Source organism: Ovis canadensis, chromosome 5 (genome assembly GCF_042477335.2).
Source record: "Ovis canadensis isolate MfBH-ARS-UI-01 breed Bighorn chromosome 5, ARS-UI_OviCan_v2, whole genome shotgun sequence".
Taxonomy (NCBI): Eukaryota; Metazoa; Chordata; class Mammalia; order Artiodactyla; family Bovidae; genus Ovis; species Ovis canadensis.
The window spans coordinates 58857241-58871671 of NC_091249.1; the positions used below are offsets into that span (position 1 = coordinate 58857241).

Genomic DNA, 14431 nt, shown 5'->3' on the forward strand with positions numbered 1-14431 from the left:
CCTGGTTGCAGGTTATGGGGATTTGATCCTCATCCAAAGATAATTTACTGTGATAAACTCCAGAAACAAACTTAGAATGTCCTCTTAAAATTCAATTAAGTTGTAATTAAATTCTCTAATAATATAACATAACAACAAAGTTATTTTGGAAGTGAGTCTTTAGGCAGTAAATATAGAAAAACTTTAAAGACAACACTAAAACGTAATATGCGTTGAAATATTTTTTTCTAGTGCTCTCTTCAGCAAAACATATACTGAAATATATTATTTTCTGTCTAAAATTACCCTAGTTTCCATCAAATATGGCCAGATTAAAGCTAATTTGTTTGCAAAACAAATCTGGTTTCAATAAACTTGGCCTGATTATTTACATAAGTGATCATATAGGCTCTTTTCAGCTCTGCTGGAACTTTCATAAGGAATTTCATATTGAACGCTTCAAGGTCTTTCAAGGCCAAGAAAGCCAGATTAAGGGTGTACTATAAGATTCAGTGTGTGATACCTGAGATTTGGGTGGGTTCTTCCCTTCTCAAGATCTCCAGAATATCTTGAGATTCCTGCACCTGCCATGAGGTAATCTTCATTATTCATCTGATAAGGCTGCTGAGAACCTAAGAGTTTCCAGTTTCTGGGGGAATCAAGTAGAGAGAAAAGGTAAATGTTTCACTTGTACTTACAAAAGTGTAATTTATCAAATTGCTGTAAGTCATAATTAGCTTGAGGGGAAGGGTTTCCTTGTATTTAGAAAGCACAAGATTAAAAATCAGTAATAATTTTGGTTAAAAAAAATCCCCCCAATTATATTCATCATGTACTTAGTACTTGATCTTAATCTTCTGTTAACAGTTTCATGAAGTCATCAGGTTTCCCATTGTAACTATTTAATTTCTTACCAGTTCAGCAGTATTATCTGAAAGTTGTCAGAAACCTGTGCTCGTCAGAAAGTCCTTTCTGTGAGTGTTCTTGAAGATGAAGCCTCTTTTTTTTTTCAGCAGCAGCAGAGTAAAACAATAACTGTCTGTGGATGACAGAAGGCTTTTTTTTTTTTTTACTTTACAGTATTGTATTGGTTTTGCCATACATCAACATGAATCCGCCACGGGGTCCTGAATCCCCCTCCCAACTCCCTCCCCATACCATCTCTCTGGGTCATCCCAGTGCACCAGCCCCAAGACAGAAGACTTTAAAAGGCATGGTTAAAGATCTGATTACAGTGTAATTGGCAGATGAATTTGGTTATTACTGTGACATACAATATGTTAGGATAATAACTAGAGTTATGGCTGATAACATTTTATTTACTAGGACATACCAGATTTTTAGGTATTCCATATTATTTCTAGAATGTCTATATTAATAGAATTTACCCATACAATATAAATTTAAACAGGTTTATCATTCATTGACAGTGCTTCCCAGGTAATTTAGCATATCAAATGAGCCTAATTAGTTTTATATCTTTCTTTGATAACAAGATAAAACGATTCTCTCTCTAGGACCCTTCTGCTGTGCCATGCTCTGCTTAGTCGCTTTGATCGTGTCTGACTCTTTGTGACCCCATGGATTGTAGCCTGCCAGGCTCCTCTGTCCATGGGATTTTTCAGGCAAAAATACTGGAGTGGGTTGCCATGTCCCTCTCCAGGGGATCTTCCCTACCCAGAGATCAGACCTGCATCTCCTGTGTCTCCTGCATTGCAGGCCGATTCTGTACTGCTGAGCCACTGGGGAAGCCCCAAGGGCCTTCTTGGAAAACCTCAAAGTTAACTGGAGGTCAAATGAACTTCATATAAATTTGATCTTTGAAAATTTTGTCAGAAATATAAAAAAGTTTTTAAAAACAATGTCATAGGTCACTGTGAAATAATACTTATTCACTTAACCAAGTGACTTTAGATTTCCAAGGCAAATGTAGAAAGTTATAACAGATTACTTAAAAGATAAAGAAACTTTACAATCTGGTATTAAAAGCAGGTCAGTATTCTAAGAAACTTGGTCCTCTTAACAGAGAAAGAAATAAAACTAAGAGGCTTTGTATCCTCTTACATTAATATTAAAATTTATCTACTCAACTAAATTTATTCCAATCATAGTTCTGATTACGCATAGAATTCCTTTCTTCCTTTTCTTCTCTCTTTTTTTTTTTTTTGTTTATTTTTAGCCTTACCTTGCAGCATAAGGGATCTTAGCTCCGTGATCAGGAATTGAACCCATGCCTGCTGCAGTGGAATTGCGCAGTCTTAACAACTGGGCCACCAGGGAAGTCCCCATAGAATTCTGTCCTAAAGATTTTTTTTCTTCTAAATCTCTACAAGTTTCTATATTTGTATTAATTTGACCCTTATTTTCTGTCCCATTTAGAAATAACCAGCTTCTGTGCAAAATTACTGTCCTTTTCCTTAACAAAATGCATCTCTATTCCTTATATCTTCAAATTTTTTAGTAGTTTTAATTACATAGTTTAATTAGGATTCTTAACCTTTAAAAACTTCAGTTTCTAGTGAAAACCAAGAAGTAAGCAATTATGAACTGTCTTCTACATTAGCATTCTGTAGATTGGCAAACTTATATGCTCTTTTAGAGGAAGAAAATTCTTTTAGTGTGTTACCAAACATTAATAGTCCTAAATATCTTTAGTTTCTCTATAAAAGGAAACCTATGTTCAGTAAATTATATTCCCAGTATCTTATTTGACTTGGGAATGATTTAACTTTTTTCCATCATTTAACTTAATTTAGCAAAACTCTTAAGTTTCAAGTTGTCAAATAGATTTGGAGAAACTTTTTAAGTAGGCAGTCCTAATATATTTATTCCTAACATAATTTATTCCTAAAGAGTTCACCTAAAAAGTCTTCATTTGCTTTTACTTAAAAGTTTTATCACATCAACTTTATAGACAAGTTGCAAGTACACTGCAAAGAACTTTTTCCCCAGAACTATCAGAAAGTAAATTGCTAACATGGTGTCCCATCACTCTTAAATGCTTTTTTATTTCCTACACATTAGAAAATTGTCCTAAATAACTACAATACAACTAAGAAATTAGGAAATTAACACTAATATGTTACTAGTGTCTAATCTTCAGACCCTGTTCAGATTTCACCAGTTGTCCCAATAAAACCCTTAGCGAAAAAATCCTGTCCGAAGTCACATTTAGCATTAGTGTCATGCCTCTGTAGTGTTCTTCAACCTGAAGCAGTTTCTCAGTCTTCCTCTGACTTTCATGACCTAGATGCTTTTGAAAATTACAAGCCAGTTATTTTGCAGAATGTCTTTCAGTTTGGGTTTGTCATATATTAATATTTCATCATGATTAGGTTTAGACTGTGCACTTTAGCAGGACAGAAAAGGTGTTGTATTCTCATCACATCCCATTAGGTGGCACATGATTTCATTTTCCCCCATTATTGGTGATGTTCACTTTGATCACTTGATTAGAAGGGTGTCTGCCAAGCTTCTTCACAGTCATGTTCCTCCTTTCTCCTTTATAATTGAAAAGTATTTTGGGAGATGTAGTTTGAGACTTTGTAAATATCTCATTTCTTATTAGAATTTTAATTTATTCATTTATTTTATTGGTGTGGACTATTCCAGTGTGGTGTTGTCCAACCTTCGTGGCCCCATGGACTGCAGCATGCCAGGCCTCTCTGTCCCTCACCATCTCCCAAAGTTTGCCCAAATTCATGTCCACTGCATCAGTGATGTTATTCAGCCATCTCATCCTCTGATGCCCTCTTGTTTTGCCCTCAGTCTTTCCAGTATCAAGGGGATTTCCTACCCCCAAATTAGGGTTAGGGTTAGGGTTAGACTTTTCCAATGAGTGGACTGTTCACATCAGATGACTGAAATACTGGAGTTTCAGCTTCAGCCTCAGTCCTTCCAATGTGTATTCAGGGTTGATTTCCCTTAAGATTGACTGGTTTGATCTACTTGCTGTCTAAGGGACTCTCAGGAGTCTTCTCCAGCACAATAGTGCGAAGGCATCAGTTCTTCAGCACTCTGCCTTGTTTACAGTCCAGCTGTCGCAACCGTCATGACCATTGGGAAGACAGCCTTGACTATACGGACTTTTGTCAGCAGAGTGATGTCTCTGCTAGGTTTGTTTTAGCTTTCTTGCCAAGAAGCCAATGTCTTCTGATTTCATGACTTCAGTGATTTCAGTGGGTTATACCCTGTTATCATTGTTTATACTGATGCTTCGGTTATCTCAGTTTTGGCCTATGGGTGCTCTTTTAGGCTGTCTTCATGTATCCTCTTGTCATGTGTCATCATTCTTGGGCACTTTCTTGCTTTCTGGCTCAGTAAGGTGTTGCAGGCTCATCTTGTACTTTTCAAGCTCATGAATCAGCCTTGATTCCTTTTAATGGAGAATAGTATTTAGAAACCAAGAATACAAGTACTGAGAGATCAGTGCTATTAGAATGTCTCTGCTCTCAGTCTCAGCAGACGGAGCTAGGGAATCTTTGCTATATACCCATTGAAGTCCATGAGTTTCGATTGTAGTCTCTGTTGTAGTCCCACTACCATTGGATTCATTCTCGTTTTCCCTTTTCCGTGTTTGTGACTTCCTTCTCTGAGAGTAAGAGACCTTACTCCCATTATCTCATATATATTTATTTGATCAGTTCCGTTGTATGCAAAGAGCTGACTATTGGAAAAGACTCTGATGCTGGGAAAGATTGAGGACGGGAGAAGGGGACAGCAGAGGATGATGGCTTCATCGACTCAGTAGACATGAGTTCGAGCAAACTGAGAGATAGTGAAGGACAGGGAAGCCTGGCATGCTGCAATTCATGGGATTGCAGAGTCAGACATGACCTAGCAACCGAACAACAAAAACAAGGGTATGTCACCATTCTGTCATTGCTTGCGCTGCCCCCTTACTCTACTCCAGTTTCCACATATGCGAATGCTTACCTTGCCTAATGTTTTAGGACTAAATTTTTCAGGAAAGGGCTTGTGTTTTGTTTTTAAAGTTTATTTAGAAGTTTTGCTTACAAGAATATGCAACATTATGGTGCTGTATTGTGGAAAAGTTTCTTTACCTTTAAGAGATTCCATCATGTGATCACTATAGTAATTGAAATTATCCTTTATTAGATTCTCACTTTTCCCCAAGTGGTACTTTATTATTCAAAGTACAAGAGTTTCTGTGCTATAATATTTATTCTTGGAGTCATTCAACAAACACATATCGAGCACACATTCAACAAACGCAACTATGTAATAGGCACATTTTAGGTGCTGAGAATACAGTAATGAACAAAAGAAATCCCTGCCTTCCTGGAGCTTATGTTACAGTGAAGTAGATACTATAAATAAATAACACAGTGTCAGGTAAACACTAGAAAGAAAAATAAGACAGAGTCAGAGGGGAAGAGAATGAAAGAGTTTCTGTTTTAGATGTAGTGTTCAGACAATGCCTGTGTGAGGAGACTGTCTGAGAGACTTGAATGGAGAGATGGAGTGAGATTATATCTAGGGGAATAGTATTCTTGGTGGAGAAAACAGTGACAAACCCTAAAGCAGAAGCATTTTTAAGCTTGTTGAAGGAGCGTTAAGGTGAATGTGACTGGAGCTGAGTATAGAGAAACAGTAGGAAATTATTTGAATAGTAAAAGGCCTTTAGCTGTTAGAGTAATTGATGTCAGTTGACATAGTGACCTTACCAGAAGCAGTTACACTCAAAGATTTTGGGTTCTATTGTATGTATATATTTAAAAAGGGTTTTTAGTCTTTAGTGGAAATTATTAAGTCATCTTAGATTATATGATACACTGATATAAGGTAGTTATAATGGTGTGTGTTTGTTTAGAACTGCAAATCTGCGCCAACTTGGTTTAAATATAGCCCTGCATAGACATCTTTCCAGAATTAGAGATAACAGATTAAAAGACCCCTTGGCCCATACAGATGATCAGATATGATTAACTGAAAGCAAAATCAAATTAGGATGGGAACAGCCTAATAAGAAAAGAACCATGTGTAATTAATATGACACGTATAGAACTAATGAATCTGTGGTTCAAGACATTGGCTATTTTCTTGTCTGAGCTGGCATAATCTGTTAAACCTAATCTTAAAGGAAAATTGAACTTTATATTAAAATTTGCTGCAAGAACAGGAAAAAACAAATAGAATCAGAAGACTACAGGATACTTACTTCCAGATCAGAAACAACATATGTATTATCCTGGCACTGTTTCATTAAAATAAAATGAATGTTCAATATTTTTTAACAAAGGAAGTTGGAAGTGAGACCAGAAGGGAAGCCAGGGACATAGAGGATCTTATACATAGAGGATCTTATAAGCTAAGATAAGGACTTTGGAAGTTTTGAGTAGGAAGTTGATCTGATCCATGTTTTAAAAGGTAATAGGGTGTGTAAGGAATAAATCATAGAGGGATAAAAGAAGATTCAAAGGTATCAGTTGATCACAGGCTTTCAGACTTTGACTATAATCTACAGTAAGAAATACATTTTAAATAGTGACCCAGTATACATATTCATATATGTATATATTTGTAATGTAACCTCACAATACTTAACCTTTATTACATGTGATATCCTGCAATATTTTCCATTCTTAACTGTCTTCTATTTCTTAACTAAAAAGATAGTTTATAGCTTATTGATTTTGTAACTCTTGAATTTATCGTACCTACTCTTTGAAGCACTTAATCCACTAGGACAAAGCATTATTGTACAATGAGAACGTTTGTAGAGACTTGTATGGTGCCTTCTTTTTTGAGAAATAATTTTTGAGGAAAATCTCACCTTATAATTGGGCATTTATGGTACTTTGAATACTTGATAGCCTTTTACTAGTTAGAAGTGAAAGTAAATGTTCTGTTCATAGTAATTTACAAACTGCGGAATCCCTGGCAGCAAGTTAACTACATTTAATTTAAAGGAAGATGGTGGCTCAGACAGTAAAGGCACCTGCCTACAATGCGGGAAACCCAGGTTCGATCCCTGGTTGGGGAAGATCCCTGGAGAAGGAAATGGCACCCCACTCCAGTACTCTTGTCTGGAAAATCCCGTGGACTGAGGAGCCTGATAGGCTACAGTCCATGGGGTCGTGAAGAGTCGGACACAACTGAGCGACTTCACTTCACCTTTACAAAAAAAGCATGAAATATAATTGGAAGATAAAAAACAGTTCTGAATAAATGGAGAGACATATCATGTTTATGAGAGAAAGAAAGTTTGTGTGTGTGTGTGTGTGTGTGTGTGTGTGTGTGTGAGACTGACTGTTGCACAGCTTGGGGTTGCTTAGTTCTCAGCCAGGGATCAAACCCTGGCCCTCTGCAGTGAAAGCATGGACTCCTAACCAATGGACTGTCAGAGAATTCCTGACAGAAAAATTTTCTGTCGGAAAATGTCAAACAATCCAAAATAAATACATAAATCAAATATATTTCTTATGGATATTTCACTTTTTTGTGTGTGGGAGACTGCAAAAAGTGGTCTTAAACTTTTGTGTTATGTATGAAAATTTTCATAATCAAAAGATTTGTGTAAGAAAGATATCATACTTCTTTCTTTATAACTTCCTTCTTCTCAGCATTCTTTTCTTAAATATTTTATTTATTAATTCTTGGCTGTACTGGGTCTTTGTTGCTACTAGAGGGCTTTCTCTAGTTGCAGTGAGCAGGGGCTACTCTCTAGTTGCGATGTGTGGGCTTCTCATTTGGGCGGTTTTGGCTTTTCTTGTTGTGAAACTCAGGCTCCAGGATGATGGTCTCCGCAGTTGTGGCACACAGGCTTCACTGTTCCTCAGGACACGGAGTCTTCCTGCGCCAGAGGCCAGACATATGTCCCCTGCATTTGCAGGCAGATTCTTAAACAATGGACCACCAGGGAAGTTCTCAGTATTCTTTTTGTAGTTTTTCTAAATTGGTAGATGTACATCTGGTTTATTCATTTTATTGATAATTAGTCTGTTGTGTGAATAATCTACAATTTATTCAGTCTCCTGCTGATGAATATTTAATTTGTTTCCAATTTTTCATTATTATAAACAATTAGGCAACTAACGTGTATCTGTTTCTTTTGTTCTGAAAGAATACCTGTATTTTTAAAAAATTTTTTGGCAGAGTAATGCATATAGATGGTGATTGGAGCCATGAAATTAAAAGACGCTTACTCCTTGGAATGAAAGTTATGACCAACCTAGACAGCATATTAAAAAGCAGAGACATTACGTTGTCAACAAAGGTCCATCTAGTCAAGGCTGTGGTTTTTCCAGTGGTCACGTATGGATGTGAAAGTTGGTCTATAAAGAAAGCTGAGTGCAGAAGAATTGATGCTTTTGAACTGTGTGTTGGAGAGGACTCTTGAGAGTCGCTTGGAGTGCAAGGAGATCCAGCCAGTCCATTCTGAAGGAGATCAGTCCTGGGTGTTCATTGGAAGGACTGATGTTGAGGCTGCAACTCCAGTATTTTGGCCACCTGATGGGAAGAGCTGACACATTTGAAAAGACTCTGATGCTGGGAAAGATTGAAGGCAGGAGGAGAAGGGGACGACAGAGGATGAGATGGTTAGATGGCATCACCGACTCAATGGACATGAGTTTGGGTAAACTCCAAGAGTTGGTGATGGACAGGGAGGCCTGGCGTGCTGTGGCTCATGGGGTCACAAAGAGTCGGACGTAACTGAACTGAACTGAATGCATATAGACTAGCGTTCCCCAGATACATATTACTTATGTGTATATGCTTTTGTAGGCTTCCCAATCCTACCTCTCCTATATATATATACTTGTGTATGTTTGTGTAAGTATTGTGTAATTAATGAAAGCGCTCAAATTAAACTAATGGTATTGGTATGTTGGTTGCATGGATTGACCCCTCAATCCATGATTGGAAGATAAGTATTTTTTTGTTATTAAATGTAAAGAGTCCACAGGAGTTACTTTTGTGTGAGTGCCATCTTTTAAAAAATATTCATCTTATTTCCTTTCATTTTCTAGTTTTATGGGCAGAAATGACAATATATTCCTGAGAAGTGGTGATTCTAGAGATTAATTTTTTTAATATATAACAGCTTTAAAATGTACAGTCAGGACTTCCATAATGTCCAGTGGCTAAGAATCTGCCTGCCAATACAGGGGGCATGAGTTCCATCCCTGGTCCTGGAAGATGTGGAATCTTCGGAGCAACTAAAAGCAACTGAAGCCCATGTGCCCTAGAGCCCATGCTCTGCAACAAGAGAAACCGCCGCAGTGAGAAGCCCACAGCCTGCAGCTGGAGAGTTGCCTTGGCTTGTGTGCAGCAGTGAAGACCCAATGCAGCCAAAAATAAAATGAAAGAAAGTGTTTTTAAATGTACAGTTCAATGATTTTTTAGTGTACTTAACTAAAAATTGCAACCATTGCTACAACCACCTTTAAAACCCAGAGGGATGGGATGGGGAGGAAAGTGGGAGGGGGGTTCAGGATGGGGAACACATGTAAACCCATGGGTGATTCTTATCAATGTATGGCAAAAACCGCTACAGTATTATAAAGTAATTAGCCTCCAACTAAAATAAATAAATTAAAAAATAGATTAATATATAAAATATCTTTGTCACCCCAAAAAAGAAACCCCATACCCATTAGCGGTTACTACCTATTCCCTCTTCCAGCTGTTGTAACCGCAAATCTACCTCTGGGTCTTTGGCTTTTCCTGTTCAAGGTTCATCTGTGTTATAGCATGCCATCAGTACTTCATTCCTTTTTATGACCAAGTAATATTCCATTGTATAGTTATGCCCCTTTTGTTTATCTTCAGCAGTTAGTGGACATTTGGATGTTTCTCCTTTTGGGCTATTAAAAATAATAATATTGTCATCATTTGTCTACAAGTTTTTATGGAGACCAAGAGTGGAATTGCTGGATTATATGATATCTCTGTTTAACAGTTTGAAGAACTGCCAGATTGTTTTCCTTTTACATTTCCACTTGCAAAGTAGGAGGGTTCCAGTTTTTCCACATCCTTGTCAACGTTTGTTATTTGCCATCTTCTTTTTTTTAACCATCCTAGTGTAAGTGGTATCTCATTGTAGTTTTGATTTGCACTTCTCTTATGACTAATAATGTTGAACATTTTGCCATTTGTTTTTGTCTTTGGAAGTATATTTGAATACTGTTTAAAGCTTTTGCTCATTTTTAATTAAGTTATTTGTCTTTTTGTTGTTGAGTTGTAAGAGTACCATATATTTTACTAATTTTTTTTAAGTATTGCTTGGTTTGTTTGTAAGACTAATTTTTCCTGCTCTTATTGGAAGGTCCTGTCCAGAATGCCCTGATGTCTTCACAAGTGTCAGTGAGCCAAGGGTATAATTCTCAGCTTCCAGGATCCTACCCTCATCTAATACCAGCAAAGACTTTGAATCCAGTCTCTGGACAGTCTAACTCTGGTGGTTCCCAGACTGTTTCCCCATTAAGTAATTATCAGAGACCTGGACAAGCTCCTTATGGACCACCTGTGGCTTCTCATCCAGTGACACCTTCACTCCGTAGTGGTCCTAGTCCCCAAATGCCTCTACCTACTTCTCAGAACCCAGCTGCTACACCAATGCCTTCTGGTAGCTTTCTTCCTGGAGCCAGTGTACCATCACCTTCGAATTGGCAGTATAACTATTTGTCACAGACAAACCATTGTCCTCGTGCGTCATCCCAACCAACCATGACTGGGAATACAAATTTGATGAGCCCTCAATATGTTTCTTCTGGAGATTCATCACTTCAAAACAACTTCATAAAATCAGGTAGAGTTCTTATAGGAGTGCTAGAAATGGGAAAATTTTGCTTATTTTAAATGTTTAAATTACTATTTCAGTCTTAAAATCATATGGAAGACTTTATCACTTTTTTTTGATGACTGTTAATCTTTAGATTATTTCTGTAACTTTTGGGTTAAAATCATGATTGTTTCTGCTTTGCTTCTTTCCTTTGAAGGTATTATCTGAGTTTCTTTGGGTCACCTGTGATATTTTAGGGTTTCAGGTATATGTGCAGAATCACTTCCTTGAGGACTGGCCAATACTTACATTAGCAAGGTTCCATCTTGTATTCTAGGGAAGCTCAATCCCTGTGGTCTCTCTTTGAACTTAATCTAAGGGTTGGCTTATCTATTTGTTAAGGGCACAGACAATTTTTGACTCTAGAAATCCAAGAATCCTGGAGGGGCAGTGAAAACAGACTTACTTTTGGAGTGAGGAGTACTATTGAGCACATCTTTGGTCAGAAAGCCATGCACAGAGGTTTATCCCTGTGTTTTTTTCCTAAGGTTTTATAACTTTAGTTCCTACGTTTAGGTGTTTGATCAGTTTTGAGTTAATTTTTGTACATGGTGTTTTTAGTGAAAGTTGCTCAGTCATGTTCGACTCCTTGTGACTCCATGGACTGTATAGTCCTTGGAATTCTCCAGGCCAGAATACTGAAGTGGGTAGCCTTTCCCTTCTCCAGGGTATCTTCCCAACCCAGGGATTGGACTCAGGTCTCCTGCATTGCAGGTGGATTCTTTACCAGCTGAGCCACAAGGGAGGCCCAAGAATACTGGAATGGGTAGCCTATCCCTTCTTCAGAAGATCTTCCCAACCCAGGGATCAAACCCAGGTCTCCTGCATTGCAGGTGGATTCTTTACCAGCTGAGCCACATGGGAAGCCCAAGAATACTGGAATGGGTAGCCTATCCCTTCTTCAGGGGATCTTCCCTACCCAGGAATTGAACCAGGGTCTCCTGAAATGCAGGCAGATTCTTTACCAACTGAGCTATCAGGGAAGCCCATATGGTGTTAGTAGGTAGGGATTTAACTTTATTCTTGTGCATGTGGATATATAGTTGTTCTAGGACTTTTTAATGGAAAGTGTGTTCTTCCTCCCATCGAATAATCTTGGCACCCTTGTTGAAAATAAGGGTTATGTTGATCATAAATGTAAGATTTATTTCTGGACTTTGAATTCTGTTCCATTGATCTGTGTGTCTGTTTTTATACTGTAGCTTTATGGTAAGCTTTGAGTGTGGAAATATTGACTCCTCCAACTATTTTTTTTCCCCAAGATTGTTCTATCTGTCCTCAGTCCCTTGCATTTCCTTAAGAATTTTAGGATCAGCTTGTAAATGTTTGGGGAAAAAAAAGATAACTGTGATTTTGATAGAGATTGTGCTGAATCTGTACATCAATTTGGGAAGAAAGCTATGTATTCTTGGACTCACTTTGATCATTAAATCTTTTTAACCTCATTGTTTGGTCATATGTGGTTCAAAAGTAGGTTCATTTAACTATTTCACTATTCCTTTTTTTTTTTTTTTACTGTTGCTTTTTTGCTGTTAATTCAGATTCTGTATTGGGATCTGCAGATTGATTCTGTTCAGCACACATCCTCAAGGAAATGAACTAGGAAAAGTTTTCAAGTGAAATGGTATTATCAGTTGTTACCTTTTTATGTTAATATGTATTTCTGCATCTAGATACTACATGTACTTCAGGCATTTTATAGTTTGTTAACTGCTGAATCTATTTTTCTTAGCCTCTTGATTAGCCACTAACCTTGGTGAATGCATTTTGGTCTTATAAAGATTAAGGGTGCTTCTAGAAACTTGGTTTCTTTGGAGAGATCTTCTGACCCATCATTGTTAGAACCAAAATCCTTCTGATTACTTGTATTCTTATTTATTTGACACTATGAGTGAGCATTAATCATTTGAAATTAATAACATTCACTTCTTTATTAAGAATTGTAGATAACATTTATTGAATATTTGTTATTTTTCAGCATTTTACCAAACTTGAATGTGTGTTATCTTATTTAAGTTTTATAGCAGTATGTTTTACAGATAAGAAATATGAGGCTTGAATAATTTGCCCAAAGCCACAGAAAATAGGTTAGGAAAAAGTACTATTTAAAAACTATTTGGGGGACTTCCCTGGTGGTCTAGTGGCTAACACTCCATGTCCATAGTGCAGGGGACCCACATTTAATCCCTGGTCAGGCAACTACGTCCCACATACCACAATTAAAGATCTCACATGCTGCAACTAAGACCCAATGCAGCCAAATAAATAAATATTTAAAAATAAATAAATAAATAAAAACTATTTGGAAGTAAGTGTAGCCTCTCATTAAAAACCATGTGATCAATAATCTGAAATTTTTTTTTGGCTACAACAGAAGGAAGACCACCCTGAGGTGTCCCCAGGTAGAGCACCTTGATTATAGCACAGATGTGGTGACAGAGATGTAAGGAAATGCCAAAATTTAGGAAGGTTTCTGTGTAAAAGAAGCATATGACTGCTAAAAGAATTATATGACTGCTCTTCTCTTTTCTTAACGAGACCTCAAAAAATTCCCCATTTTTACCTCTTTTTTCATCATTGTTGGTAGGTGCCTGATTGTCTGATCTCAAAATTGTATCTAAGTTATGTAAAATATATAGTTCACATATTAAAATTCTCTAACTTTTTCTTTTCTGATAGGCCACCTTTTAGCATGTAATTAGTTTTAGAGATCTCAGGAGCCAGATTCTGAAACTCTAGCTATTGGTGTTCTAAATAAGGGTCATTCAGCTTGAAAAAATAATGTCTATTTTATGAAATGTAGCTTATTCTGGATTCAACAGTATTCCTCTTAAGCTGTGAAAAATCTCAATAAGCTCACATGTATTTTGTTAAACATTAGGTTGTTACATCTTTGTAGCCAGATGTATCATACATTCTTGTTCATGCTGAGTTGGAAACGTACCTTGCCCTTTTGTTCCTTTGACTGGTCTCTATTCTTTGATAAGGGAGTTCCATGGCAGTAATCTTTATCTTCACTTTTGACAACAGGGCACTGACTAGTCTTGTTGCAAGATCGTTTTTCAGTTTGGTTCCTGAGTTGGGAACATCCCCTGGAGAAGGGAATGGCTACCCACTCCAGCATTCTTGCTTAGAGAAACCCATGGACGGAGGAGGCTGGCGGGCTCCAGTCCATGGGGTCACAAAGAGTTGGACATGACTGAAGCTACTTAGCACTGGAGAATTCAACAATGTTGAAGAGACACTGAAAATTTTCATATTTGGTGTCCTTATTCCTTCACTTTTTCAAAACACAGATAGAATATATTAAATTCAGAGGATAAAAAAAGTATTATAATGAAAAATTAAATCACATGTATTTAATCAGTAGTATTTTATCAGCTTTGTAGACTATTTGCTCCTTTTTGGCAAATGAGAAGTTGGTTGTGGGTTTTGGAACTTTCCATATCACACAGAATTTCCTCAAGAGTAGAACTTAACTATCCTAATAGAAAATTGGTGAAGTTGAGGCAGTGAGATACTGGTAGGTACAAGGACAAATGCCATGATGTTTTTTAGTTTAGTTTGATGGATACTTTTAAGCATCTTGGATAGCAGTGTTTCATAAGGTTTATACATAGACTTTGGATCATTTCCTGATTTTTA

At 37.1% G+C, this 14431-nt stretch overlaps 1 protein-coding gene across 4 annotated transcripts in view; it reads left to right on the top strand.

Annotated features, from left to right (window-relative positions):
• Positions 1-14431, top strand: part of SEC24A (SEC24 homolog A, COPII coat complex component) — a 71342-nt gene that overhangs the window by 11570 nt on the left and 45341 nt on the right. For all 4 annotated transcript variants that reach the window (XM_069592069.1, XM_069592070.1, XM_069592073.1 and 1 more), the window contains exon 2: positions 10271-10753. In XM_069592069.1, the coding sequence (XP_069448170.1) occupies positions 10271-10753 (483 nt within the window). The remainder of the gene's footprint in view (positions 1-10270; positions 10754-14431) is intronic.